Below are 26,577 nucleotides of genomic sequence, written 5' to 3'. Positions count from 1 at the left end.
TGCACATGTAATCTTGGACATGAGGCAATATTTCCCAACCATACAATAATTTCCTAACTCTGTGTATCCGAGTGTGTGTCTGAATTTGTGCGTATTCATATTCTCACCTGCCTGTAAGGTAACATTACTGAATTAGCTGTTTAAGCTGCTCCCATTAAAAGGCCAACAGAACTAACCCTCTGCTGTGTGAGATAGGGGTCAAGTGGTATAGGTTAGCTTTTACACTTATCATCCATGAATCAGTGCCACTCTTGACTTATAAAGTAGCTTCCCCCCCACATTCCTCTAGTCATTTTCATTCTTCTAGATGTGTGCAGATATTCTATAGCTCGGTATTAGGTAGTGTCATGTAAGGTGATGTAAATTATGACAATATTATCATTATTATATTAAAAATAGTTCATTATAAAAATAATATTATAAATTACATTACCTTACATCACAATGCACTTTTTTAAGCATGTTGGTATCATCAATACTTCAAAAACACTGACCAACTCATGTTTCATTATAAAGGGTTCAGTGCAGTATATAAAATTTTTAAATATAAATCATTGTATTATTATTATTTTTCTTTTGTTCAGCTTGTGGTAGCATCTTTCAAATGTGTCCCTTTTGACTCTTTCTGTCAGTTCCAGCTTATCAGACATTGGAAAAAATGAATTATCTTGATGCGTATTACAGGTATGCATCGTGACAATGTTCTGAAATCTTGTTTCATCATTCACCCCTAGTATATATACTCTTGTATGTGAATTCTCAAGTCCGAACAGAGGAGACGCGGCAGAAACAAATAAAAAAGGTCTTGCAGGTGAAAATGACTCCACACAGAGCTGTGTTGCGGTACATTGCTCTGTGAACATGTTGCGCTCTGATGATGGAGTAATCCATTTCCCCCAGCAGCTCTCCTGATGCCGTAAACACTCTCGCCAGGCAGACATGTCATTCTTCATCCCAGCCAAGGACACCCAGCTTGGGAAAACGGCGAGGATTTGTAACGCTTTTGCGCTTTGTGCGCTCCTTTCTCTTCTCTCTCTCTTTCTCCTTTTTTTTTACGTCTCTCCTCTGTTTATTTTGCTGATTTATTTAAAGCATTATCCTTGAGATGAAGTGCACTGGTGTGTCAGGTTTTGTTTGCTATCTCACATTTATATGCCTGGAATATGTTTGTAAACCAACATGCAGAAATGGAGAAGAATTTTTGATAGAAATGCATTTGGTTTTGGTTACAGGCAGTTGCTCAAGAATAAACAAAATTGAAATGTGCCCTATATATTCGTCAGGGTGTGTGGTCCGAGAAATGGAAGAGGTTTATGTCGTCTTTGTATATATGCAAGCAGACTGGAAGCTTGCAGATAAAGAACGTTTGTGCACAAGAGTTCTCATTTAGCCCTCTGTGTTGGCTGTTATTATTGCTCATTTTGAACCACACTCCACTACAAGCTTTGACTGTAGCACCCTTCAGTGCATGCATATCTAACACCAGACTTCATTGAAAGTGTGGTACAAAGTGGATACTCTAGTTTGACCATGTATTACCTAATGTCAAGGTCCTTTTCCCCCCTCATTTTTTTGGACATAGCATACCATCTTAATTCAGACAGAACCGATCCCTAAAATAGGCCTATATGAAGCATGATTACACAGGGAGTAATTTTTTTTCCACCCAAAATGGGACATTAAGAGTTCATAGCCAAATCTGTAAATGTACTTTGATGAGGCCCTAGTGTAGATGTTTCAGCAAGGATATTTGTTTCCTCAAACCTCATGAAAAGCTTCTTTGAGAGAGTTTGAAAAGGCCTCTGCAGAGCTAGTCTTCATCAGAAAACCAATTTGAGACTGCCCACTGGCTGTGAACCAGGGCCATTTTAAGTGTGTGAGCACTCTTCTTCTAATGAGAGCAAAACTTTGCATCTGTCCTTTGAAGAGGGTTCAGTCTGCTCTCCGCTCTTGGCATTCTCCGCTGAGTCCAGTGCTTCCTGCCGAGCTAGAGAGCCTGCTTGGCCAGAGCCACTCTCCATGCTTTTATTTTTCTCTTGCACTAAGAGTCTTTGTAAGTTAATATGTCAAATTATGAATCTAAGTCCCTCATTTTAAGTGCATTTACTTGAGGATTAGTGGTATGGTTGGATTTGCTCTGGCTATTTTTGAACTGCTTTTTGCAGTCTGTTTTCTTCTCTTTTTTTTACCACTTCTTTGCTTTTGTACTTTTTGACTTTGTTATATATATTTATTGCTCTATTGGTTAATTTTGCTTAAGTAATTGCACCACGTTGGGTACAGTGGGCCAGAGTGCTTCCAGAAGGAGAGAAAGAAGATAGAGCATTGGTGCTCTGCCAAGGCTTTTGAATAGCTTTCAGTGGAAGCTTTTCCCTTCCCTCTTTCATTTTTTCTTTCCCCACATCGCATAAAGCTGGCAGTGCATTGACAGTGGGAGCACTTTGTGTAATTCCCCAGACTGAAAAGCTGTTTCACAATGAGAGATTTCCGTCCCTGTTGCTCCCGACAGTCAGGGGAGGTCTCGCTGGGATTCTGCAGGCATCTCGCTCTTCGCTGGCTAAACTCCTTTGCCTCAGCCGCCGTATTATCTGGCCCTGCGCCACAGCACTGACCAGACACGACTACTGCAAGCCAACAGGACACAAACTGTGATTTTATAACCACTGCATGACCCAGCAGTACTGACTAGACATGGCAGCAGCCATTGGACTCAAATGTAGCGTTATTACTTCAGCCCAATCCTCTAGTATTGACCAGACATTGCTGCTTCTTATGACTGGGCTGAGGCAGAGAATATAGTCTGTGCAAGTCTGTGTAAAACAGAAATCCTGTATAAAGCCTGTTATGGATATCAGGATGCTGTTGCTGAATGTCAGTTCCTGGTGGCATTAGTTTATGCCAGTGTTCAGTTCATCATAGTGCTTGCCATATGCCACACCCAGAACGATGTCATAGTTACATGTGTCTGAGTGAATGTATGTGCAAGACCTTGATTAGTATAAGAATTTTGAGGCTGATACCGATTTAAAAGGGCTAAAGATCATAAAAACCTATAATGTCAGATTATATTTTGATATTTTATATTTTACACTCCAATAGTTTTAGTATAACTGGTGCTTTACTGACTAATATGATTGTCAGTTATAATTATAAAGTTATGCATTTATTGGTATGAATTTTAGTCCATTGCTAGTATTGGCCAACCAGTGTATCATTCCGGCCCTAGTAGTATATTCATGGTCCTAGAATTGTTGCACCGAGCTGAAAGTGAACAGCACAAACAGTTCACACTCTGTGACATTTCATTCCACCTCATAGTGGAAACTTCCCTTTCCTTCTGCTCCCGTGACCTATGGATGTTGCAGTGGATTTCTCAGCCCTGTGCACGCCTCTGCTTTTCTGCACTTCCATCCCTGTGTTCCTGAACTCATTACAGGCCAATCAGCCCCGGGCAGGCGAGTGTGCCCCTGCAGGGAGCCCCAGCTGTAAATAAGCAGGAGTGCAGGCTTCCCGATAGCACGGTACCAGGCCCGATAACGGCTGCTCTTAGCACTGCTGTTGACCTCCTCGCTGCAAGCTCACCAAGGACTCTCAACTCCTGTTTTTATCTCTAGACCCTCTGCAAGAATGATTATTCTTATTGCTAGGAGAGAGAGAGAGAGAGAGAGAGAGAGAGAGAGAGAGAGAGAGAGAAGAAGGGAGACAGGGAGTATGGGAATGCTGCAAAAACAAAACAGACAAAAAACAACAAAGGGACAGGACCTGGGTGTTGTTTTGCTGCCAGAGCCTCTCTTGTCCTTTGTGGGCCTCCAAATAATTAACTTGTAGAAAGATAGCATGAAATTGGAACTGACTGCTATTTAGCCACTGAGGAGTCTAACCCTAACTCACATAACAATAAGGCATGAGACAAAAAAGAAACAAGAGGCAGAGCCAACCAAGACACAGTCAAAATCTTCATTTTAAAAAATTAAACTTTGGCTATCATTAGCACAAATTCCTGGAAATGAGATTAATGGTTTTGACAGCAGCTGTGGAAGTGCTGTGAAGCGGCTTTTCCATTCTGCCTTCAGTCTTCTGGAGCTCCAGAACAGAGTGTGTGTTTCATGGCTGAGATCGATAATACAATTTAGTAAATTTCACAGTGAATGGCTCCCTGTGACCTACCAACTGTTATGAAATGAACATACTTGCTTTGGGCACTTCTTCTCTAAAAGAAAAAAGAAAAAAAATAGCGGTGAGAGGGCAGAGGGAACATTTGAACCTTTTCAAATTCATTGGCCTCTTTATCATTGGTGCCAAACGTGTGGGCTGGAGACCATACTGGGGTCCTTAGGCACCATGCGGCTCCATTTTTGCTTGATGGTTTCTGTTGGTGAGAACTCTGAATATCCTCCCAAGAAGATAGATGCCAGACACTCAGTTCTTTTTCATTTATTTCCCCATTCCATTTTTGATAAAAATGCTAATGCACATGATTATTTCACTATTTAGTGCCATTTTAATGACAGCCTAGTGATTTGGTGACATTCTGTAATTGATGTCATTAATTAGTATTCGCTGCCCTCTGAGCTTGGAGCTGGCATTTCTGCATAGCGCAGCTCGTCTAATCCCACGCTGCACTGGAGGACTATTTGTGATTTATGCCCATCTCCAGGCACTCCCAGTTCTGACACCTGTTACAGGGTTCCTTAAAGTTAGAGGTCATGGCTCTAATCTCGTCCAGATTTAACGATAAAGATGTGGCCAGTCGGAGGCGGGAGGAAGATAGATTGATGTTGCTGTGGTGACTCTTTGCCTTTAGACTTCCTGTAGAAGAGAAAAAAAAACTGCAAGGACAGAATTTAGCCTGAGGTCTACAGGCAGACAGCCTTTTCCTGGGGTTTGAATCAATTCCAGCTTTATCAGTCGTCTGTGTCCGGGAATTCTCACCCCCGGGAGCAGCCGATGTGTTTTCCAATAATGAAAGTGAGCACATTGCAAAAATACATTTAGGAGGTGGCCATGCTCCCAAGTCCCCTCTAATTTCCCATGCAGCTTGTAACAGTGGGTGAAGGCTCGTAGAGAGGCTGAGAGATGTCTGAAGCTGCTGCTTTTATCAGTGTCCAGTCCTTGATACAGACTTGCTGCCTCAACCAACTTTTTACTCAGCAACTACAAAATGGTCACTCAGTAGATGATTGCAATGATATCTCACTGTGAACAAGGCATGCTTGTTCCACGATCTAGTGAATGGCTTTCTAAATTACATTCTGTATGCATGTTACTACATTAGCTTTTCTTGATTAGTTGTGGTCAGTAAATATACCCACTTTCAGCACCTCACAGAATTTCTGGCCGCATCCACTTTCAGTTTGTAACGTATCATTGATATTGAAGATAATAATAATTTCAATAATAATTAAGAATAATTATAAATTAATAAATAAAGAATGTGGATAAATTAAATCTAAAGGGATACTTGGAATACATTTATATGGAAACAAAGTACATTCTAATTATACAAAATTCAAATTTAACATATGGTCTTTTTAGTTTATACTTGCTGATGTCCTTCAGCAGTGGTTAGAAATGCTTCACTTGTGACACATTTCTTAAATACTTGGAATGATTATGACTTCTGAAATTTGAAATGATCAAATATATAAATTCTTTGTTCTTTATTATTTATAATGATTTTCTAATAACGTGTTTTGTATGCTTTTGTAGAAACTGCGCTTGCAGTACTGTGCTGAAGTCTGAGACTGCCATTCATTTATTTAATTTTCAGTCGAAACAGCCATTAACCCTTTAAAATCACATGATACTGCTGCTGCACAGAAACGCAACTATTTAATCATAGCCATTGTTTTAGCTGCCTTGCACTTTTTTCTGTGTTTTAATATTTTACATGCTAATATTTTACAATGCTAAAGCTTTATTCTTTGTTCATATTGATCTTTTATTATTGTTTGCGATCCAGTGTTTACCAGAGGAGAAAGGGTTCCCCTTTTGAGTCTTGGTCCCTCTCAAGGTTTCTCCCTCTTTCCTCTTCCTCTTTCCTTGTCACTGTTGGTTGCACCATTGGCTTGCTCATGGGGCTTGGACCTGGATTTCCTTTTTCTGTGTGCTAGTGGTTCCTGGCCATTTAAGGGTAAATACAAATTATTTAATTAAATATTTAGCATTTAACAATATTTTTGTTTGATTTGTACATTTTCTAATTGTTTTCTAATATGTTTTTTCTTTTTTGGTAAAAACATCTTGACAGATACACATCCTTTTAGTCCAGTAGTGTTCAGTTGTGTTCTCACATTAAATTAAATAATAAATAAGTCATGGACAAAAGTACCTGCAGATTTTATTTTGATCTGAAACAGAACTGAAACTTAAGGAACTTCATTGTCTCCTGTCTCTTAAAGGTGAAAATACTGTTTATCTGAGGTGACAGTATTGATAGTCTTCCAAGTCTTGCAGGGTTGTCAGGAATCTCAATTTCTCTCTATACTTTAGTTTTTTGAATTGCCTATTTTCACGTCTTTTTCTTTGGTTTTACTTTTCTTATTTATGTGGGTTCTTATATCCAGTCTCCTCAGAAATATGTCCAGAAAATTTACTTGTGCTTAATTGCCCTTTTACTTGGAAATTAAATAAATGAAGATTGGTCTCTGACAATTGGACATTTGCTAAATTACCCCTGGGTGTGAGTGTGTGAGTGACTGTCTGTGTCTGTCTGTCTGCCCTGCGATGGACTGGCGACCTGTCCAGGGTGTCCCTGCCTTCAGCCCGAAGACTGCTGGGATAGGCTCCAGCACTCCCCCGCGACCCTGACGGAGAAGCGGCTTGGAAAAAGGATGGATGGATGGATGGATGGATGGATGGATGGATGGATGGATGGTCTCTGACATTTGCACAAACAATACAATGTTTTTATTGTGTCATAGTATATGTATCCAGTCTAAAAGTGTTGGCAGCTGAAAACTGTTCAAAAGAAGTTCAAACAATCTGTGGGAGTGTTTCTATACTGTTCAGTATTGTTCCTTTTTTATGTTTTACCATGTTAACCTTCTGTTCTAAAATGGAATATGTTGAAAATTAAAATCCTGCTCTCACTCTCATTCTCTCTGTCTGTACTTTTGGATGGCAGTGTGCAGGCCTGACTCTAGGCTTCAGGCAGTGCTAGACTGCAGGCTGTACCATTCTCCATTGTGCCAGATGAGCAGTGTGACTGGCCTGGCTTGTAGCTCTGTAATGGGATTAGTTTAGCTGTCTTCTCCCTGTGTGTGTCCATGTAGAAGCTGCCCAGCCCAGCCACAAATCGAGTGAAATGCTTTTTAGCAAAACAGCTCGGCACTAAGCCATATGATGGATGCTAATAAATGTTCCTTCAAAGTCCAGCTTGTGTTTTTATGTAAGAGAACCATGATCAGCTCTTGTGAAAGCTTACGATAACACTTAGGAATAAACATCTGAACCGAACAGCTGGAAGTAGAGAGCAGCAGCCGATGGATGAGAGGAGAACATTCACTTTCTCTTCTAGGAAACACCCACAATAAATGCATACTAGTGCACTAGTAGTCTACCTGAGGAAAACGTATTCACACTGTGTTTACCGCCCTCTTTTACATAATAGGGTTAACCACATGAGAGTACGCATGCACGCACGCACTCACACACATAATATCTTGGATGATCAAGCCTCCCACTCCTTCCTTCATATTGAATTTTTTATTCAGGCTTGCTGATAGAGGGCAGAATTAACTTCTTGCAAATGAGAAAGTATTTCTGGCCCAGAGTCTCTATGCAGCATAATTCTGTAAAGAGAAAACAGGCAGGAAAAACAACAGCGTCTATTCCCACAGAAGCCTATGCAGCCCTCCACTGGGCTAAGCTCTAACACTTATTTGTTGAAAACCCAATTTGTTAAATCCTTAGCACTGCATGTGTTTTCTCCTAATGCTTGATGATTAATATGGCATGTAACCGGTGAAGACTCCTTTGAGGAAGTATGTAGATAGGAGTCTCGAGAGGAGTAGAATTATAGTTTGGAAGAGAGTTTGTCTGTCTCTTGCTTTGGTCTCTTTTTCTTTTTCCTTTTTCCTTCTTTATACACTCATGCAACTGCTTCCCTACATATGCAGCCTCCTAAGCCACAGGTTAAAATACAGTCATTGATTTTTCCTCTTCTTATTATGCATTGAGTTATCTGTGCTGTCAGTGAACTGTCTAACAAAATGGCGTTTTTTTCCCTCCATGCTATGAAGACTGGACCTCTTTTCTCCCACGCTATTTATTTTGCTTAAGCAGTGAGCGATGCTGCGTTGATTACAGCTCATCATAGACTGGCTCTGGAGTCAGGCACCATAAAATTAAAACTGAAATCAATGGTGTATCTGTATCTACTCCTCTCAAGCTGAACTACATGTGTAGCCACAAGGCCTCTATGCCTCTTTTCCCTCGCCCAAAAAATACAACTTTCCCTGAAACTGTATCTGCACAGTCCTTGAGATACAGTACCACGGACAGCAACTTACTGTAGCAGGTACTGTCTGTGGTCCTGAAAAGTCAAACGACTGTGATCCGTCTGTGCAGAGGGGATGTACAGCATGCTTTAATGGGTTTTTGCCGTGCTGAGGGCAAGTGTAAGTGGGAAGATTTACTGTAGTTCCATTAACAGTTCCACTTCTCGATCATGCCGCAAGGGATGCTTTACCTGATTCAGTGTAATCCCTCTGGGTAGCACACATCCCTCCAACTTTAGATTAGTATTGAGCAAAGAAGAGGTGTATTTAAAATGCAGCAAAACCTCTCTCGTTATCCGAGACAGTTTTTCTCTTTAGAGACAGATCTTTAATGTAGATCAAAGACCTGATTTCCATACTGCAAGTCTGAATAGATTGACTCTACGAGGGTTAGCCTCTTGAACCCACATTAAGCCTAACTTGAGATTTTGAAAGATTTCTAGTGCATTTTTTTTTCGTTTCCTCAGACTGCCCACTTGTTCAGTAATAGGCTTAATATGTAGGTTAGAAGAAGTGCTATGTAGACATTTTAACATATTCATTATTTGAATACTTTCATCAACCATTTCTAAATCTAGCCATCTGTAGTAGAAATGTGAAGTATTTTGTTTTGTAAACAAGATTTAGTATATCACCTCTCTACTAAAAGTACACTTTGTTGGTCACTGGGTGCAGTTAGCCATTATCTGATTCCATAAGCAGTTTAAATGGTTAATGTGCTGGAATGGAAAGTGATGGATTACAAGGCACATCTGTGTGGAACAGCTGTGGCCACCAGTCCACCGCTTTCTAGCGCTGCTTCCACAGCTGGCCATGTTTCCTCTCATTGCTCCTACAGAGGACTTCATCTTCTCTGATTATGAATCTTTTTCTCTCTTATTCACTCTTGTTCTCTCTCTTGCATTCCCCTATGTTGCAATCTTTGTTTTTCTCTTGCTCTCTTTTACATTTCTTTTTCTCTCCTTATTCCTGTCCTTCATCTGTCCTCCTCTCTCCCCCAGCAGTGACTGGCTCAGCAATTAGCCTGTTGATGCGTATGGCTTAGAATTGTATAAAAATTACATGTAAGAGTAGTAAAACAGATGTTCCTTTTGGTGTGAAGTGTGTTTTGCTCGTCCCTGCTTGGCCGCAGGGAGGTGTTCTCGATGCTGCGAGTTACAGTCTGTCATTCATATTTAGATATGAAGAGGAATGTAGAATAGCAATGCATCTTGCTCCTGCAGAACTTGCCCTGGAGGTTTTAGGCTCTGCAAACGATTTCATTAATCTAGATACCTCAGTTTAAGCCCTACACCAGAGCACACATGCATACACTCACACACACATTCACTCACACACTCACTCACTCACACACACACACGCATGCACGCACACTCACTCACTCATACACTTACACACACACACACACACACACACTCAATTTACTTACCACACTGCTCTGAATGTATCGATTCAGGCATATTATGTTCAAGACTTAATTCAATTTCGTTCAGCTATGTGTCATGTTTGAGTTACACAGAAGCGTATCCATTTCATTTGGATATGTTTAAAAGGTCATTCATTGACCTTTGTCATAGCTGTCTGATAATCTATAGACTTGTCTGCCAGCCACTCCTTTCACAGTCAGTTCTGTTCGTGTTCACTGTGCTTTAGCACTGGTTTCAGCTGAAATGCATACTCTGATTGCATAAAGTGCCATTGTTCATTTCACCTGAAGAGCATTTTCCTGTTCTATCATACAAACTTAATAGAACACTAGTGCTGATTTACATAAATGCATAGATTGTCCTACACAAATCACCCTTTTTGACTGATATAAATGTGTTTTTGCAGTGATTCAGTGCATTTCCATCCTGCTTAGTTTTCTTCTACATGTATACAAATAACGGATTCAGTAAAATATGAGGGATACATTCTGCCTGTTAGTGTGGGTGTGTGAGGACTTTTTGTGGGAGTTTTTATAGATTTGGGGTGTGTGTGTGTGTGTGTGTGTGTGTATGTGTGTGTGTGAGTGTGTGTGAGTGAAAGAGTTATGATTGGAGTAGAGAGTCAGTATGTGTGTGAAGAGTTTGGAGATGTGCAGTAAGTCTGTGTGTGTATGTGTGTGTGTGTGTGTGTGTGTGTGTGTGGCTAGTGGCTAAGCGGCTGTTGGCTGACAGAAGGCCAGAGCTGTGCTCATCTCGGTTCTGACTGTGTGGTGGTTGCCCCATCTGTCAGTAATTAGCTCTGAGCTACCTGCCACCAGGTGGTGTCTTCAACACTCTGTCCCCAAGACGTGGGCAGCACTTTTCCCCCCTCCCATATGGATCACCTGTCCACAGGACTGACCATCTATCCATTATGAGTGTAATGATACATATATTTTCAACTTTAATGTTCGACTCCTTGATTAAGAATCAAACTAATTTAAGCAAATTCTTCTGACCGAAAACTGTTATTAGTCAGTGAATATTAGTTAACTGGCAAACCTAAAATTATTGGCAAGACCTATGAAAACATCAAAGACAGCACTGGATGGTATAGACATGAAAAAGACTTTGTTGAATGAAAAAACACAGCCCAACACAACATTTATGAGAATAACGTGATGTAACCTACTTATTTTTATTTTAACACGTATTATACACCAACGGTAGCAAAACTTATGGCCTGACTGGCGATTTTTAATTTATAGTTTAAACAACCATTAACATAAAGTCAGCAGTTTGCAGCTTTTAAGCTTTTGTGTCAGGGGCTAGCTACATTGGCTAACTATTAGGCTTGAGTCCACAACTAAGAAGTCCTCATAAATGCTCTGTACCCTTGTTTATTTCTCCTGCACAAAAAGGATAACATTAGAATAAATTCAAACAAATATTAACACAGTAAAAAGTAGCATGAATTTCTTACTTTCATGAAGTAATTGATGATAATGTCGTGAGGTAGTCAGAAGAACAAAGTTTGGTTCTCTTTCTTGCCCTCAAATATTGCATGGATTCCATCATCAGCAGACCTAATTTAATGTGATGAAAGATTGATTAGCCTATCAGGTATTGGATTGTGAATGTAATCAATACTGTTCTTTCTCAGAGAGAGGTTTAGAAATTGTTAAGCTAACACATTGACACATACAAAGTCACTGCTTATTAAATTAACATAAAATAATTGTATTTATTTGTGTTTTTTATTATTATGTATCAATATTACTATTAATAAATGCTAACTACCTATTTAAATAACTTTTTGAATCTAATTTTCTCTTGTGCTGTACGTGTGTAGTTTTAGGTTTGTTTTCCATTTGCTGTCAAATATGGGTGTATTTATAGCACTTACACAGAAAGAACAAAATTTACCTTATTTTCTTAAACCTTCTGCAAGATGTTTGTGAGTTTGCCTTGTGGTAACCTTTGGGATATACATGAGGCTTTTAACAGTTTTGACATTTGGTCTTTTGCCCAACCTGTTGTAAAAGGAGCCAAAGTGCCTTACTTTGCACTGTTCCTGCTTTTGTAGTGTGTGAACTTTTATTTCTTGACATTTGACATTTTTGTAGAGCCTACATTGCAGAATACTGACTGTACTGATAAAATAGTTTTTTGTGATTTGTTTTTGTTTATTTGTTTATGGTTGCCATGTTGAGACTCATGCTATTTTTGATCTGCTGCTAAAGCTGTCTCAGTTGTCACCTTAGTGGCCGCCAAAATTCTCTGCTGCCTTCAACAATCCCATTCAGCTTGTGTGTTTGTACGTGTGTGGGGGGAGACTGCAGGGCGATGCAGCTTTCAGTGGCAGATAGGGTTCGCTTGCCATACATGCATGCATGTCAGAAAAATACATATATATTCATATCTTGCACAAAACAAATCTAATAAATGCTAACTGTATTATAAATTCCTTAACCTTTCCCACCCATTACTGTCTATGTCAACATAATCTGTAAATTACTGATTGTTACATTAGTGTCTTAATGCTAGTGGATGATTTGTGCCGGAACTGAGTGTGGGCAAAATCATTGGGTTCTTGAGGTACAGCTGTAGCTATTTCCAATTTTAAGAAAAGAAGGCAACTGTCTGTCTCTCTTTTTGTGCCTCCCTCTCACTCTCCAGGTAATCTGGGCCGTGTGGACTACATCAGTGAATTCGAGTTTGACCTCTTCATCCGGCCCGACACATGCAATCCTCGCTTCAGAGTATGGTTTAACTTTACTGTCGAGCATGTCCGGGAGACGCAGGTAGGTCCTGAAGTAGACACACTCACCCTCATTAACTTCGCTCCTAATTCAGTTTAGTCATTAAGAGTAATTAAATTAAATCTGATCCTGAAAGGGACTTCAACTAAACAATCACAGTTTGACACTGTTGATTTTAAACCACACCGTATGCAAACTTGATCGGAAAACTGCACTTCATTTGAAAAGTATTGATCTTGACCTTGAGATGCAGCTTGCGCATCAACCAAAAAAACATGACACTTTGGCTTAGGCAATTACTAAAACACTTTGTTGACAGTTTCCCGCCAACTCAAACTGACATGTTTCAATAAGCTCTGCAGCTTTTGCTGGAACTGTCAGAAAGTTTTGAATGTCACGTAAGATTGAACGACACAACAGATTATGCCTGCTCATTATTTCAGCTTGCTATTATCATATTGATGATATGACAAAAGATTCTCAAACCTCTGCAATAGTATGACCTGCTGTCTGTCCCTGTGGTCCTGTAGGCAGACAGTTTGCCATCTAATAAAATTCATTATATGCCCAAATGCTGACATGAATTCTCGAAAGATATTCTGCCTGAAGTTTTAAGCAGTATCTCAAGGCGTCTCAAGCTTGAGCTTGAATCGATATCTCAAATAAATCATAAATCATGTGTATTGACATGAATGAAGTTGATCACGTTCCATAAAATGGAAATCATTCAAGCGGCTGTTTGAGACTTTCATTGGGTTAAGCAAACGTCTTGGTATATGAATTAGATACAGAAAGTGAGTCTGTAGGGCTTAATGATCTTCACATACGTTTATTATTCTGCCAGAGTAGTATTCAGTTCTTCAGAGGAGGCGTGATACACTGTGTGTCCTTCTATTGGCTGGTTTGAAATATCAGCACATGTTCTTCTTGTTTCAGTTACCGATAGGAAGTGGCAGCACCCTTTTTGCATCTGACCGGTTCAGGGTTCAGCTCAGCAATCGGATTGACAATATTTTGCCTTGTTGCAGAGCTCTAGGACTGTCTCGCTCTATTTTCTCTCCTTTCCTCGTTTCCTTGTCACTGTGCGGACTGGTGATAATACTGCTGGCTTGGGGAGCTGTGATTGGTGGGGAGCCATGGTCACATGCCACAGAGATATGTGGGGATAGAGGGCGTGGCTGACGGCTGGTCGCTCGGTCCGGGCGGTCAGGGGCTGGGCTGGGCTGGGCGGTTTTTCGTTGGCTTTTATTAGCACCAATTGGAGCCTCATCAGCTCTGCCGTTTCTGTTTAATGGCAAAAACACACACAGAATTGGATCAAGGAGAGGTCTGCTAGGTGGTCCTATATACATGCCATCCATACAGCAGAAGTGTATGGAAAAGGATGGAGGCAGAGAGAGAGACAAAGAGGGAGTAGATGAAAATGCAGGATGCTGTAGCTGTCTCCTGTAGCCTGGCTCTATATCGGCCCATCTCCCTGCAGTGCTGTAGTCAGCGCTAATCAAATTTTATGGGCGAGAGATGAATGGGAGCCTTTCGCCGGGAGCCTGATCGATTTTAGGGCCAGATACGTTTCTGCATCCTGCGCCAACAGGATATTTGCTGCTGTGGCAAAACAGAGAAAGAACAGCAAGGAGAGAGAAAGCACACACACACATACACAGACACACAGTCTCTCTCTCTCTCACTCACACACACACACACACAGTACATACACTACAGGTGGCAAAAGAGAAACATTTACATTATTAGCTTTTGGAGCAGCTTTGTTGAAACCACCTTCTCGGACTCCTTCCCCCTGCTGCCAGCACCTTGCCCCCTCTCCCTAATCTCTCTTCTATCGTTCCAATTTCCGTTTAAAATGAGGACTAGTGTGAATTTAATCTACTTCAGTGGGGGGGGGGGTAGTGTTTGTTTGGTGAGGGGTGTGCAGTATGTGAGGGATCACTGTGTATGCTAGAACATGTGTGTCTCTCTATGAGTATGTGATGTGGTTTTTGATTGGCCAGCATTTGACAGGAAAATAAAAACACAAATAGGGTGAATAATGGAATGTGCAAATAAATAGATGCATGCATGTGTATATGGAAAGCTCTGTGTTACAGAGATATCAGGGCCGGCGCAGGGGAGCCGGCTGGAGTGTTTTATCCTCCTAAGCCTGCCAACTCCCAACTCTCGGGCGAGAACAGGGGAATAGGAAACAGTAAAAGCCCGTGATATGGGAAGTGAGATGACCATTTTGAAGGGATGTAAGCTGGTGAAACAGATTTGGTCGGCCTCAATCAGCTTAGCAGCTTTGTGGAAATTGGCTGCGGCATAACGTTTTTATGATGGATGGATGTCTTTTTCCTCCCCCCACCTCCTACAAAAAGAAAAAAATGTTACCTCCATGCTCTCCTTCAGAAATGGTGTTGGGAGGGTTAATTACATTGCAACTGGTCGGAGGTGCAATTGAGACTGTAATTGCGTGCTGCGCTTGCCCGTGCTGATGGAGCCTTTGCTTAAATGATGATCCATACGTTTCACTGTCCCCTGTGCTACGATAAAAATAGTGGTGGAGCAGATTGCGTGGTCAGGCAGGAGGATGAGGATTAACATTTTATTTGCTGAAACAAAGGAACCATTCTCAGAGGAATAATGTTAATGTTTGCATTAGTTGTTGAATGAAGGACACTTCATTTTAGTCAAGAGAATGTGATGTGTGGAGAGGACAAGGCTCAAACACTTAGCTTTATTTTGGTCCTATTAACATGTGAATAATTTCTCACATTTATCACACATTTTTTGGATCATCTGTGATAATAAAATATTAAAAATACTATCTTGATACATTGGCAGAGAATTTGCATAATTATGAAGTTCTTCTACTGGTCTCACTTACAGTAAAGAAGAACTTGATGGACATATCCATTTATATGGATTTTTTGATCATTTCTGTAGTTTTTAAATCTGATTTATTACCATCCAGTTAGGTACACTTTAATTGTTTGGCCTTAAAATAATTGGTAAATTACTAATATAATTGATATTGGCAGCTCCAACTTATTGTCATTTCAGTAACTTCCAGATCATCCATCCTTTTGTATTTGATGTTGTTTGCACATGCCATAAATTGTAATCCTGTTCTGTATTGTACTTTCTCTCCAGCTCTGTGTGTGTGTGTGTGTGTGTGTGTGTGTGTGTGAGAGAGAGAGAGAGAGAGAGAGAGAGAGAGAGAGAGAGAGGTGTTATCACACACATCAGTGGGGAGTCTTATTTAAGGCTGTAAAATGTCTGCCTTTAGCTCATACTCTTCAACTGGGGAATCCGCAGGCTCGGCTGTTCGAGCAGAAAAGCACCCTGCTGCAATGCCTATACTCCAAAGATGGAGGATAAATGTAAAGTTGGGGATATTAGAGGTCACAGATACCCCCTAAGAGCAATAATCCTGTTTTAAAGCAGAGCAAGAAGCCTGTTTTCTCCAGTCTATCTGTGGGACATGTTGTATACTTTTATCTTCGAATATCAGAGCTAGTATAATAACAAATGTACTGTGTTTGTTTTGACATGTGACCATTTGAAAACTGGTGATAGTGGTTTACTCAGATCGCATACAGAATTGGCGAAGGCAGAAATAGATCTATCTTTGCCCTGCCCACAATTTACTACATAATGCTGTCCAGTTTAAAAGGGTACGCCAAGCTGGATGTTGTTGTAGCTCTACTAATGCTTTAGTTGGGCTCTAAACTAGTGCTTTAGTTGGGCTTGAAATTTTGGTCCAAACCCAAAATATGTTAATATATGTTAAAAATATCTCACTTAATCAAACTTAATCTATTCATAAGTTTTATATATATATATATAAATCTCAAGTAGGGGTAAATGCAGGGTAAAATCTGTTAAAAGGCAGGCATTGGGAAATTATATTTAAACCCAAAAAAGATTAATTTCTCTTTACAGTTACTATGCAAACAACGAATATAATTTGTAATTAATTATGCATTGTAAATTTCTGTTTTGTCAAATACTAAGTTGTGTGCTACAGTTTCTCAAAGCTTGTCCAGTCTTGCAACAATTGCTATGAAAGACTGCTTTGGTGGGTGGATCATGGATCGGTCAGTTGATTTAAATTTTTGATGATATTCTTAATTAAAGCCATTAAAGTTCCTTTTAGCTGCTATCTGTTCTCTGAATGAAAAGTCAAAAGCTGTTATTAGCTGACATGAGTGAACATAGTGGTGTATAGGAGCTGGCGTCTTGTAGCTGTATAATGTGAGGAAAAGAGATGAGGAGAGGAAAGTCCCTGACCCATCCATGAGTGCTGTAATGGATGAGATGCATATTGATTTTTCTGCTGGGCTTGGATGGAGTGTATGTGTGTCTGTGTGTCTGTGTATATGTGTGTATGTGTGTGTGTCTGTCTGAGTGTGTGAGTGTGTGAGTGTGTGTGTGTGTGTGTGTGTGTGTGTGTGTGTGTGTGTGTGTGTGTGAGTGAGTGAGAGAAAGAGAGTGTATTAGGCTGTGTGTGTGTGTGTGTGTGTGTGTGTGTGTGTGAGGTGGACAAAGAGAGAGTGAGTGAATGAGCATTTTTGTATATGTGTTTGTGTGTGTGTGCGCTTGTGAGATGTTCCAGGAATGGGTGTGTCTGACTTGCTCTTGGCCGTGTGTTCTGGGAAGGCTGCTGGAGATTGTGCTGTGTAATATCAGCTCTTTGGCACAGTCCAGCCTCTGAGCTTGCTTCTCCAAAGCTGCATAATGGCCTTTTATCAGCGTGGGCAGAGTGAGCCTTACACACACGCACAAAAACTCCATGTTCCAACATTTAACCTCTCCAGTGGCCTTCAGACTGGACAGGGCCAGAATCAGGGAGGGGCTGGCAGTGCTTGTAGTTCTATACTCTCAAATACAGAGAGATCAGTAGGTTCAGTGGGTGGATATTTGCCTCCAGACTCTTAAGCCTTGTGACAGTGCTGTGCATCAGTGGTCCCGAAATGTGTTATAATATTTTTCATAAAATCAAGGTAAACAGGATGTGTAGCTAAAGAAACCTTTAATGAGTAAAAAAAGAAGACAAAGAAAAAAATGGCAAAAAAGAAGCTACAGGTGTTCTCAGAACAATGGATAGGCCACCCTCAATATCATTGTTTGCTGAGATTGTTGAAAGATGAAAAAACAACAACATCCTGAGACTAAACTTTGAAGTTGTGAACAAATATCCCTGTAGATATCTTTGAAAAACTGAAAACAACTCTCCCAAATATAGAAGCTGTAGTAAAGGCAAAGGGTGGGCAGACTAAATACAGGAAAAAATAGATTGTATTTAGTTGTTAAAGCTTTCTTTTATTTTTTTTAAATACATATTTTCTGTTATTTAATGACTTAATGAATGATTGTTGACCAAAAATGAATAAATGAAGGGTCAATACTATAGCTTTTTTCCTGTTCTGCTTCTCTTAAAATTACACCAAAGGGAACCTCAAGCAGTACTGTGAACATTTTGAAAACAACCAGAAAGGAAACATATTACTTATTTTGTTTTTATGTATTTTGAATTGCTTTTTCAAAAATACTCTGAAACACCTATCGTCAAGGTCTGTAATTTTCATCATAGGTGCACTTCAACTATCAGAGACAAAATGAGAAAAAAAAAATCAAGAAATCACATTGTAGGATTTTTAAAGAATTTATTTGTAAATTATGGTGGAAAATAATTATTTGGTCACCCACAAACAAGCAAGATTTCTGGCTCTCACAGACCTGTAAATTCTTCTTTAAGAAGCTCTTCTGTCCTCCACTCGTTACATGTATTAATGGCACCTGTTTGACCTCGTTATCTGTATAAAAGACACTTGTCCACAGCCTCAAACAGTCAGCCTCCAAACTCAACCATGGCCAAGACCAAAGAGCTGTCGAAGGACACCAGGAAGAAAATTGTAGACATGCACCAGGCTGGGAAGAGTGAATCTACAATAGGCAAGCAGGTTGGTGTGAATAAATCAACTGTGGGAGCAATTGGAAGAAAATGGAAGACATACAAGACCATTGATAATCTACCTCGATCTGGGGCCCCACGCAAGATCTCATCCTGTGGGGTCAACATGATCATGAGAACGGTGAACAAAAATCCCAGAACTACACGGAGGGACCTGATGAATGACCTGCAGAGAGCTGGGACCAAAGTAACAAAGGCTACCATCAGTAACACACTACGCCGAGAGCGACTCAAATCCTGCAGTGCCAGGCGTGTCCCCCTGCTTAAGCCAGCACATGTCCAGGCCCGTCTGAAGTTTGCCAAAGAGCATACGGATGATCCAGAAGAGGATTGGAAGAATATCATGTGGTCAGATGAAACCAAAATAGAACTTTTTGGTAAAAACTAAACTCGCCGTGTTTGGAGGAAGAAGAATGCTGAGTTGCATCCCAAGAACACCATATCTTATGTGAAGCATGGGGGTGGAAACATCATGCTTTGGAGCTGTTTTTCTGCAAAGGGGACAGGACGACTGATCCATGTTAAGGGAAGAATGAACGGGGCCATGTATCGTGAGATTTTAAGCCAAAACCTCCTTCCATCAGTGAGAGCATTGAAGATGGAACATGGCTGGGTCTTCCAGCATGACAATGATCCCAAACACACTGCTCGGGCAACGAAGGAGTGGGTCCATAAAAAGCATTTCAAGGTCCTGGAGTGGCCTAGCCAGTCTCCAGACCTCAACCCCATAGAAAATTTGTGGAGGGAGTTGAAAGTCAAAACATCACTGCTCTAGAGGAGATCTGCATGGAGGAATGGGCCAAAATACCAGCTACAGACCTGGTGAAGACTTACAGGAAATGTTTGACCTCTGTCATTGCCAACAAAGGTTATGTTACAAAGTATTGAGTTGAACTTTTGTTGTTGACCAAATACTTATTTTCCACCATGATTTTACAAATAAATTATTTACAAATCCTACAATGTGATTTCCTGGATTTCTTTTCTGATTTTGTCTCTCATAGTTGAAGTGTGCCTATGATGAAAATCACAGACCTCTCTCATCTTTCTAAGTAGGAGAACTTGCACAATCAGTGACTGACTAAATACTTTTTTGCCCCACTGTATATCATCTAGTACTAGCTTATGATGCTAAGGTCTGGGTTGGGCTGTCTAGTCTCACTACATACACACACACACACACACACACACACATGCTGAGGCACAATAACTGCTGTGTTTTTTAGTAAATAACTGTATTATCAATGAATGAATCTAATTAAAACAAACAAATAAAATTATTTTCTTATCTTATTTTAGCTCATGTTTATATCTTTCTTTTCTACTGTCTCTTTGTGTGCCTTCTGGTGGTTAGTATTTTCACACTTGCTGTGTCTGTATGTGCTCAGCTTTGAGACTTTGAAAAAAAAATGTGCTTTTAGTCTTTCTCTGCTGTCCCCCTGCTGCCCCCTGTTACAGGGGGATTTCTGCGGCAAGTGGAAGTAGAGAACAGATGTATGGGAAGCGCTATGACTGAGGTTCAGGTCCTGGGAAGGCCGTTTGGGGATTATACCTGTAATTTAGTTGAAGGAGGCTGTGAGTCATAGACCTCAGCAGTCTCATCCAGTCTCTAAGCTCTTGCCTTCACTATGTCTGCTGCCACATGCACTAAAAAGTACTGTATATAAAAGTATCTGTCTAAGATTGTATCTTACAAATGACAGTCTTTATTGTTGGCAGTATATCTTTTAATACTGTAATTCACTTACTGCTAACTTGAAAGATTTATGTGCCTCTACAAGCAGAATGTGTGGAGTATATTTCGTTCCTTGCATAAATCATGCTGCTAAATCTGTTTTATTTACTCAGAATTATAGCAGTTCAGTCCCAGCTTTTGTTTATGATTTTTCCAAGCCAATGCTAATGTAGCCACACAAGCTGAGTGCTCTATTGAAACAGAGCAGATTGCAACCATACGATATGGCAGGCCCATTTACAGGGCTGCTGTAAGAGCGGCTAATGTGGCTAATGTAGTGTGATCTGGCTGGCCTATTCTAGAATCTACACATGCTTATTTCACAGATACCTAAACACGCCAGTGCGAGAGGCCAGAGTGACTTCTCAGCGTGCCCATGTTCATCCGAATGGCTTGTGCATCTGGACTCCATACGGAGAGCCATACACTCCAACTGTGAACACAAACAGGCGGTGGCATTCATACACTCCCCCACCAACAACAAAGCTTCAGATTACATCTGCATTCCACCCAGTGCTCAGCTGGGCAGGAGACACATCTCTGTACGTTAAAGAGAGCGAAATACCTGACCTCAGATTTTTGGTCCACTTTTGATAGCAGCCTGCTGCTGGGTGGGGGAGGCACTGCGTGAGGTACACTTTGGAAAGGAATCTGCGGGAATGCGCTCAGTGGATCGGGCTTTTGCGGTGCGTAATGAATGCAGATTGCGTGGCTGGATAGAGACGTTCGGCAATCTGCTGCGATGCAAATGAAACAACTGCTGCTTTAATCAAATAGTCTTTTCATGCCAGCATACGCTTTTAAGTCGGATACTAAATTCAATTCCAGAATTTGGAGGGTTATAAGTGTTGTAATTAGGCTGTTCTTGGTCTAGAACAGGAGGGTTCTTTGAAAGCTCTCACTCTCTGCTGTAATCTGTTGTTTCCCAGATATAGTGTTTCTGAGTACCAGTACTCTCCACTTGGCTCTGTCAGGCCCTATATGCCCATATAGTAGCACTCCAGTCTCCAGCAGTGTCAGATTCATTATGGTGACTGGTATTTTGGGAGTCTGAGTGTGTGTGGTGTTTTATTAAGTGGTGAGGAGATGCTGAAAGGCACAGAGCAACGCTTTGATGCTGCCTTTGTTTCTGTTTGGGTGCTCGGTTTAATCAGCTACAAGCCCCCCCACCCCACTTGCCGCTGTTTGTTCATCTGCTCTAATTACTCCCTAAATTGTTCTCTTGATGTTATATCTGTGTTTATTTACAACGGGGGGCAGTAAAGATGGCCGTGGCTAGGCAGAAAGGTGCACAGCTGTTGCTGTGAGCTGCTATTTGCTATCCTTGGCCTCCAGCTTTCTAACTGTGAGCCAATTCTGAACCAGTTCCAAGAGCAGTGTGAAAATAAACAAAGTGAAGAAATGCTACAGGTGGTTTTTGTCAAAAATGCGGAACTTCTCATGTAAAAGTTCAAATAGGGGCTAGCTTTCCTCTCTTTTCGGTAATGTAGTTTAAAGCTAAGTGCCTTCTGGGATAGCTACAGACGTGAAAAGGCCTTACACAATGCTCATCTTTCATTTGCAGTACATTGCAAAACTGGTTTTAGATACTACTGAATGGGTGGACCATATGAAATAATCTGGTTGTAAAAGTCCATGCCAGCCTAGCCCTAGAAAGGGTCTGGTTTGTTGCCATTGTTGCATGTTCATTTATATTATCTTATTGCAGCTCCTGAGTGTCCAGTGCCATCACTCCCCATTAGCTGTCCTTGTTCCTGCTCCTTATTGAAGCTCATGAAAAGGCACAAATTACAAAATGCAAACACGTTGTGCCTTTGTATGACACTCATAATGTACTGATTGTGGATATTATGGATAAAGCCAAGCGCTTGCCTGTCTCTGTCTGAAACATGTACTCCAGACTGTGGCTGCATTTGCATTTTCATTCCATTCAGCAGCTTCCACTTATTACTTCAAAATTGTTTTTGAATCTCCCAATTCTGCGAGTATGAGGCTGTATTGAATGCCATTTGCTATGTATTATTTGATATGGGTGCAGCACAGAAAAGTGCTGTCAATCTGTGTTCATGGCTAATGTGGTTAAGTAAAGCCAATATGGTTGTTTTCATTGGTCACTCTTAAGAACCTGGCTGGTGGCGAGAGAGAAACCAAGCAACACACAGATTCACTAAAGCTGTCTTAACAAACATGCCATGTCTTCAGATGAGTTGGGACATTTGACTGTTCGATTATTAATTCTCAACTACATTGCATTATTCAACCCATTACACAGTCATAAATGTTATTACCAAAAAAGAACTGGTTCTGTACAACATTTTCTGCTTTCTTTCATTTTTAAAGGTTTTTTACCATGTTTGATTCTGGAATGCTGATTCTGGAATGCTTGTATGCATTGCCCTTTTGTGCCTTTTCTCTGACAGAACCTCAATCAAAATGAGACCCTTATACCACCCTGTACTTATAGCATTGACCATTGCCAAGAAAGGTTTTTTTTATTTTGTTTTTAAAATTGGAATGAAAGAAACCTTTCTGAACTTTGTTGCCTGTGTTGTAGTTAACTTACTGAAATCAGTCACCAAAAGACAAATAAAGGGTACGTCTTTGTGACACTTTTGATTGATTTGCAGGTTTTGAAATTATAATGAGCTCCTGGGTTATGCTTCTCATCTAAAGTTCCTCACATCTGGAAATTATTTCATGGACAGCTCATGTGATGTATCTCTTACGTAGGCCATCAAAAGTGGTGTAGTTTGTTTTGGTTGCAGGCTAAGGATCCGGGGCGTTTGTTGTTGCAGCTTGATTTGTTTTGGGCGGGTTGTTATAAAGTATTGGCGCTCCAGCCGGAAGGTTGCCTCTGGATGTTCTGGCCAGTGATGTACACAAGCCCTCCAGGTAAACCAGGATACACATAGACACAAAAACACACTCAGACTCACTCACACTGCACGTGAGTCTAAACTAGAGACTGCTGCCCATGATGGGCGTTGGTCCACAGATGTTATCTTCTCAGCAACACTTGGGGGTGGGCAACGTAGATTCATAAATCAGAGCCGGAGTCTGACAGTGTGTGTTCTGGCTGCCATGGCTGCAGGTAGAGCGAGGGAGGCAGGATGTCAATGAAACAAAGCAGCACTTACTCACGGCGTGGTGGGGCAGCCTAGGCTCCGAGCGGCCCTGCAGGCCCCGAGGGACCTAGAACTCACACTGCAGTCGGCGGCTTTTCACTGCCACCTGCCATGAATCTTTCATGCACTCCTGCTCCTTTACCTGCCTGCTGACTGGCTTTTAACACCACACACATTCACCAACATGAACAATGGAGTGCAGACATGTTCAGTTCAAATTAAGCAGTTTGTCAAGTTCATAGATGGTGGCAGAACCTATATACAGAAGTTATTAAACCTATAAAAGTCATACATTAAAGATAGCCACCCATAGTGCTCTATATGACATCTTTATCTTACTGGACCCTTACTGAAGCCTTGCCAATTTCAGCACTGCTATATTCATGGGTATTGTAATAATAGCAGCAACCCTCCATTTAGTAGCTTTTAGAACAGTAGTCTCATGGAGTCAGGTGTGATCTCATAACATCTGTACAACCATGACAAATGTTGAGTTAAATGTAGGTGGGAACACTACATACATACTAGGGTGGAAGCAAACTGAGTGTGAAATTTCTAAGCATTGTGAAAGAGGAGTTCGGAGTAGGTGGCGGTGTTATGTTCAACATTGTCCAACATGAAACAAGCTGTGAGCCCACGAATGTGATGTAAGCTGAATAGAACCACCTCTAACACATTATCTGTGCTAAAACAAAGATAACCTCTTGCAGGAGACAAAACAAGTCTGTTAGCTAACAATACTGATTTGCTAGCTAGCTTGTTTTGCTTGTGTTATCAATTATATTACAGGTGCTAAAAGAATGCAGACTAGAGGAATTTGGGGCTGGTAACAGGGGGCATACCCTTGCTAGTGACTGGATTCGCTTGCAGTCCAGATCTAAAAGCTTAACAAGTTGTCCCAGTTCACATCTCGCCCTGTGAGACTATTGACACAGAAGCATTTTTGGCAGTATGCAACAGTACAATGGCAAATCTTGTGAATCTAATGGATGCTTTTTCTAAAAACTCTTAAGAACGGTTTTTAACAACTTTATTTTTAAGAGTGCAAATTAAGTTGTGAAGAAAATTTCCAGGCATGGCATTTGCCTGAGATGTGTCACCTGGCTGAATGCACTTGAATAAAATGTAAGTTTCATTTAGCCCAGTCACAGAGTACAGTGAAGTCAGGCTCTCCACAGAGATGGATCTCCTACCCCCTCTCTTTCGCTCTCCTTGCAGTCTCTGAGGTATACTGGGCTCAGGAAAGAGAGAGACTGTTTGCTGTCAGTAAACAGCTGGTGTTTGTCTTATGGATGTAGAAGCTTTGCTCTCTTTGGGGAGGAAATAAACCCACATCTCTTCTTAAACTCCTCAACTGAATCAAAAATTCTCATCAGAAAAAGATGAAATGTGGGGTTTGTTTTGGTTGATTTGACTAGTGTTAAAGAAAGAAGTGTACTTACTATGTGTACACACATACACATTTATTATGTTTATTGAAATTATAATGAAAACAAGCAAACTTTATACTCTAACAAAAATAAAGGTGGCATATATATATGTGTGTGTATATATATATATTTTTTTTTTTTTTTTTTGCTTCTTTTTTTTGAGTGAAGAACCATCTTTGGTTCCCTAAAGAGCATTTCAGTGGATGGGTCTCTAAAAACACTTTTTGTAAATAAAAGAATCTCCATGCTCTATACCTTTACATTACAGTTCTAGACCAATACATCTATGCCAAGAATGTGTGATACATTATTGACTGAAAACACTGACACTAACAAAAGGAATGAATAGTTTTACCTGTGTCTTTAGACACATTTCTCATTACTTACTACTGCTTCTCTGCCACTGTCATATCCACTCAGTGGCTTTCAAAGGCAGTCAACAAACCCTGCTTTTCAACACTCAAGATGCAAAACAAATGATGCTGTCGTCAGGAGACTGGCTGGGAATTTGATCAGCAAAACACAGCGGAGAGCATGTGGAGCTGCAGGCTGATGATGTGCCAGATGTAACCTGGTTAGAACGCACCTGAAGGACCCTGATTAAGAGCTTATTACACAGCGCAGCTCCAAATTAAAACCCAGATTTCAGTAAACATTCACCCGAATGTGCTGGAACATGACAGAATAAGGCGCTCCTCAAATGAGAGAATCATGCAAAACACAAATAACTTCTTATAATCTTGGCCATGTTTCACAGTGGAATGGTGTCAGATATGGTGTGTGTCCTTTTACCTGAAACACATATTTTTTCTATTGTAATTGCTTTTTTATTGGACCCAAAACCAAACCTCATTAGATTTGTTACAGTTTTAACAATGAACATTTATAATCTCTACCATATCAAAAATTGATGTACATTTGAATACCAGTGCATATCAGTTCATTCTTGACTGTCAGACTGATTAACTAGAAGTGCGTCCTCTGATTTAATAAAAGATTAACATTATACAAATGAAACCCTAAAAAAAATCAATATCCATTGTCTTTTCATTGTCTTCCATACTAGTGGACTGCATTATTGAGCATAATATATAGAAGGTAATACCTAAAGGAATTTTACTATATGTTCTTAGCGGGAGAGTGTACAGCATGTACACTGTGTTGAGTCAGACATAAATATCATTAATTAAATTCCCCTAGTGGAAATCCCTCTGCTTCGTTATACCCATGTTAAAACATGACAGGCTTTCAGTGTTGTCAAACTGTTTGTCTCGAGGGAGTGCCACTGTTTGAAGCCAGTGTTGAATAAATGTTTTTGCTTAGTTGGAGAGGCAGAAATGAGTCGTGTGGGGAAGCACATGAAAGACATGCGGGGGAAAAGTTTTGGAGTATAATGAGGAACTGGGATGTGGGTTTAGCTGAATTAATCAGCGTGGAGAGAAAGTGCTATTAACACACATGGAGCAGTGACTGAATGCTTCTCCTGTGACAAATGTGTAATTAAGCATGATTTTATACCCTCTATATTTACACATTCAAACAGTGGAGCACAAAGACCATATCATCTGCTCAGGAGTTTGATGAGATGCAGTTTTTTAATTATCCCCCCATTACAACAACACTATTTACCCCCTTCCTGAAGGAAAT

General features: G+C 40.5%; 1 protein-coding gene across 1 annotated transcript in view; it reads left to right on the top strand.

Annotated features, from left to right (window-relative positions):
- Positions 1-26,577, top strand: part of agbl4 (ATP/GTP binding protein-like 4) — a 495,015-nt gene that overhangs the window by 17,780 nt on the left and 450,658 nt on the right. Inside the window, exon 3 of the mRNA XM_017693529.2 lies at positions 12,587-12,711. Within this exon, the coding sequence (XP_017549018.1) occupies positions 12,587-12,711 (125 nt within the window). The remainder of the gene's footprint in view (positions 1-12,586; positions 12,712-26,577) is intronic.

The sequence above is a fragment of the Pygocentrus nattereri genome, chromosome 28, assembly GCF_015220715.1.
Source record: "Pygocentrus nattereri isolate fPygNat1 chromosome 28, fPygNat1.pri, whole genome shotgun sequence".
NCBI lineage: Eukaryota > Metazoa > Chordata > Actinopteri > Characiformes > Serrasalmidae > Pygocentrus > Pygocentrus nattereri.
Note: the sequence above shows the minus strand (reverse complement) of the source record. Positions and strands in the feature narration are given on the sequence as shown.